The sequence below is a fragment of the Sinocyclocheilus rhinocerous genome, unplaced genomic scaffold (genome assembly GCF_001515625.1).
Source record: "Sinocyclocheilus rhinocerous isolate Xijiao unplaced genomic scaffold, SAMN03320098_v1.1 scaffold3529, whole genome shotgun sequence".
Lineage (NCBI taxonomy): Eukaryota > Metazoa > Chordata > Actinopteri > Cypriniformes > Cyprinidae > Sinocyclocheilus > Sinocyclocheilus rhinocerous.
This window is the reverse complement of record NW_015638987.1, coordinates 160693-165313: the sequence shown is the minus strand read 5'-3', so window position 1 is coordinate 165313 and position 4621 is coordinate 160693. Positions and strand designations below refer to the sequence as shown.

The 4621-nt window shown below is 41.1% G+C and overlaps 1 protein-coding gene across 1 annotated transcript in view; it reads right to left on the bottom strand.

Annotated features, from left to right (window-relative positions):
* LOC107750837 (peripheral plasma membrane protein CASK-like) overlaps positions 1 to 4621 on the bottom strand; it is a 61629-nt gene that overhangs the window by 15392 nt on the left and 41616 nt on the right. Inside the window, exons 11-13 of the mRNA XM_016566386.1 lie at positions 3333 to 3350; positions 2974 to 3030; positions 1086 to 1186 (exon numbers count right to left, since the gene is read on the bottom strand). Coding sequence (XP_016421872.1) covers positions 1086 to 1186; positions 2974 to 3030; positions 3333 to 3350 — 176 coding nt within the window. The remainder of the gene's footprint in view (positions 1 to 1085; positions 1187 to 2973; positions 3031 to 3332; positions 3351 to 4621) is intronic.

The window sequence follows — 4621 nt, the reverse complement described above, 5'->3', positions numbered from 1 at the left end:
TGATGAAATGCTGGGTTGGCTGAGACCACGAGCAGTTCTGTCTTAGCAAGGTTGAGTTGAAGGTGATGATCCTTCATCTAGCTAGAAATGTCTGTCAGACAGGCTGCAATGTAAACAGCTACCATCGGATCATCTGGTTGGAATGAGAAGTAGAGTTGAGTGTCATCAGCATAGCAGTGATAAGAAAAGCCATGCTTCTGAATGACGTATCCTAATGATGACATATAGATGGAGAAAAAAAGTGGTCCAAGCCACTTGCAGAGAAGGAGGAGAGAAGTGACTGATATACACTAAGGTCAGTAGAGTTTTTTAAATTTGTGCCACTTCCTCTCAACAGCCCTGAGTCTAGAGCGATGTTCCCGGAAAACATCAGACAGCCAGGCGGCAGAGGAGGCGGTGCGTGCTGGTCTGGATGAAAGGGGGCAAAAGTTGTCTAAGCAAGATGTTAGAGTGGAGCAGAGAGTGTCAGTAGCAGTGTGTGTGTCCAGTGCTGAGAACTGAGAGGGTGGAGGAAGTGAGGATGAAACCATAGAGGATAGGCGAGAGGGAGAGAGCGAGCGTAGGTTACGCCGAAAGGTGACCTGCGGAGGAGTGTGCGTCGTGTCCGGAGTCAGTGTGAGCTTAGAAGTGATGAGGAAGTGATCTGAGGTGTGCAACGGCGTAACTAAAGTGTTGTCCGTTGAGCAGTAGCGTGTGTAGATAAGGTCCAACTGGTTACCTGATTTGTGAGTAGCTGCAGCAACGACAACCGTGCTAAAATCTAATGAGAAAAGATACAAAACACTAACAGACTGCTGTCCTCTTCTGCTGCTCGACTGCTTCTACTTCTGATCCATTTAACAAGTTGCAGCAACTGATTATGTCCCGTTACTTGTGTTTCAAGCATGAATAAGTGCGAGAATGTTCTGATTGTGAATGTTCAGATGAATGTCAGTGATGGAGCAAGCTAAACATGAGGAAACAGAACATGAGGGTTTATTCTGGTAAATACGAAGCATATAAATAGATTAATTGGGCGGCACACGCGTGTTATTACAGTGTGTGCGGTGAAAGCGAGCCGATGGTGAGTGTGTGCCGTTACGCACCTCTTTGGCTCTCTGGACGGCATCGCTGGCCGGATTCCTGATCTGGGGCGACGAGCGGGTGTTAATCTTATCGTAGAGCTGAAACACACACAGTTCAGTTCATCAGTGAGACCATCAGCTGAACGCATGTATCTCATGATCTACAGACACACACTCGTATGTCTATATCAGTCAATCTCTCTCACAGAATGAACTACATTTGAACAGAAGCTCAATCACATTTTCTCACAGTTTGTTGCTAAACTGTGTCACTCCTCAGAACAAACAACATTTGCCTGATTTTACTTTTACTCATGTTTTTTCTCATAAACATGCATGTGTACATACACAAACGCACACACACACACACGTTTGTGCCGACATCAACTTCAACAGCAGTGAATCCTCCTTCCTCGGTATTTATCTTGTTTTCCAGTGCAAATGTCTAAAGATTATTGAATCAAGATACATTTACTTGATATAAGTGATGAGCTAAATGACTTAAAATAAGAAGTCTTGTTTTGATTGATCATGAAATTGATCAAAATGAAGTTTTTATCATTAAATCAAGAACAAATATCTGCTAATGGAGTCAGAAAAATTTAATTCAAAAGGAAAAACAAGTTTTCATTCCCCACTGACAGATATCTGTTCTTGTTTTAAAGAATACATTCTCTTCATTTTGATCACTTTCTCAGAAAACAAGACTTCATGTGTTTAATTTGCATTTAGGATGTTTAGATATTTGTACTGGAAAACAAGACAAAAAAATAGTACAAAATAGTAAAATAATATAATAATAAAAAAAAATTTGATGCCATGACTAAGACTTAATACTCTGATTTAAGACCTTTTTAGGCCTTCATTTGTGGAAGGAAACATGAGAACGATCATCATGTGCATGATTTTACTTGTTTTTCCTCCGAACATGCATGTGCACACACACACACACACACACACACACACACACACACACGTGTTCGTGCCGAGATCAGCACCCTGATGAACTTTAACAGCAGTGAATCGTGGTCACATTCAGCATGCAAACACAGCGTACAGAAACACTGATGCAGCTCATCACTGTCAGTCTGGGAACCGGCTTGGTTTTTACAGACAGTGATGATGATGATGATGATGATGATGATTGGAAAATAAAGACGAGTCGTCAGCTGCTCAGCAGGACGGCTAACATTTGAAGACGACACATATGACTGGCGTCTAGACAGTGGGCAGAATGTGTGTCACTGCAGGACCGCTAACAACATCCATGTCAGTCTGAAACACACGCCGCTGCCAATTTACTTACTTTAATTAAACAGATTATTAATAAGTAAACAGACTGATGCATCCACAGATGCTGCATGAGCTCATGAAACTGTGTTGATGTTGTTCTGTTGTGTGATTTCCACTCTTCATTTCAAAGCTTTAATAGATTTACATTAATGTCATTAATAATAAAATCTATCGTTAATCTGTTGAACACACAGGAAGTGATTTCTTCTGTTTGCCGTCCACGTTTACACAAATCTGCAGCAGAAACAGTCGAGCTACAGAGGAACAAACCAAACGTCCATCTGTGTCTCAGTCCTTCAGTGATGTGAGGAATGAAAGCAAACCCTGATGACACAACACTCTGCGTGTGTGTGTGTGCGTGTACAGTATAAATACCGTGTGTGTGTAAATATGTGTGTAAGTGAGTGTGTGTACAGGTTTATATGGTTTACGAGGACGCAAATGTGTATAATGACAAGAGTATTACAATGTGAATATGGTTTATGAGGTTTACACTTCCTTTGTCCCCGTAAACCAAAAGGCTTAAAAAAAACAAAAAAACATTCTAAACTGTTTTTTGAAATTCAAAAATGCCTGTAGTTGTGTGTGAGGGGTAGGTTTAGGGTAAGAGGATAACTGCAGTCGGTCAGCGCATGGATCTCCTCCAGACTGTCCAGAACCTGAGACACGGCCCCTAAACACACACACACACACACATCAGCTCACTGCCCAAGATCTGTGCACATGCACGAATACAGAATCAGACACGTCAGAGAAGCTCCTGGAGCTCAACACATGGAGACGAGCATCACAGATCATCACAAACAGACATTATTCACATTAGTGCAGGAAATGAGAGGAATCGTGCATTCTGATCGTTTGAGTCGTGTTTGATCGTGTGCTTCAGTGATGGAGGAACATGCAAGACAACAGACCATGAAGATAAAGATGTGGATGCTGTTTGGATGGCAAGCAAAGGCTACGTGGGATACCTACTTTCTGCAGCAAGCAATCCTAAAGTACAGGCAGCGTTAAAAACAACAACAGCACAGTGAGATCATTGGAAGAGACACAAACACAGAACCAGAAGACACTAGGATTAGCATACTAGCATTTTGCAGTATACAGCATGTGTACTGCAGTACTCAACAGAGCATACTGCATCACTGTATCCCACAATGCAATGCACTGCACATGAGCCTCCACCATCTCTAAACACATCTGACCAGACATTTCTACACAAAACTGAATCAACAATCGTAATAACGGAATCCGAATTAAACATGTAGTGCAATGTTACGATGTAGCATACTAAAGTTTTTTTGTGGAATAATGCCTTGAGTTTCACTCACTGTAATTCTGAAGTAGTATGCAGTGTGCTCAGAGCGAGAGCTCCAACTTTATGCTTCATGGCCAGTAGTAGTAGTATATATTTTTTTATTTAATGCCATGTCAGCATCTTATGCTATTTTCATGGCAAAAACTATAAAAAAATACAAGTATAACAAATACAATAAAAAACAACAAACAAGTTATATTACACAATAATTTTTACATTGACATAATACAGTAGGTCTGATCTCTGAGGGAGGAATTTGACATTTGTTTTGCTTCATGGGCAGAATTTCAGAGTCAGTTGATATAAATTTTTCAATATATGTCTGTATTTACTGAAATGGTGACTTGAGTCTGATGTTTTTGAATGTGACTCAGTTTTACACACGGTTAGCCGTTCTGTTTGGCTTTTCTCCGACCGCTGCGGAGTCAGAGAAGCAGAGAGCGGAGGACGACAGCACCCGCAACATTACAGGAAGTGAGAGTTTAATTTTGCGACAGAGAAGTGGCAGCTGTTTCTCAATACAAGACCAGAGACTTCCTCTCCATGGGACCTGCTGATGGGGCCGCGAAATAATCTTCACATTAGCAGAACCAGAAGACACATCTGGAGGAACAGATGAGAGCGGCACTTTCTACTTCCTACGACTCTGAAAACACTGCAGTGAAAGTTGCACTGCAAATTTAAGACCTTTTTAAAGAGTTGCACAAATTAATACTGAATGCCAGAGGTGGGACAAAGTCATTGTTTTGCAAGTCACAAGTAAGTCTCGAGTCTTTGCATTCAAGTCCCGAGTCAAGACAGACAAGTACAAGTCGAGTTGCAAGTCCTCAGCTTTAAGATTCAAATCTTAAACAAGTCATTAGTGCTTTTTGCCAAAATTAGTGTCTCAGTATTAATTACCATATCAAATTCATAGTAATTTATATCAGGAAGGCAGGTAGAATAT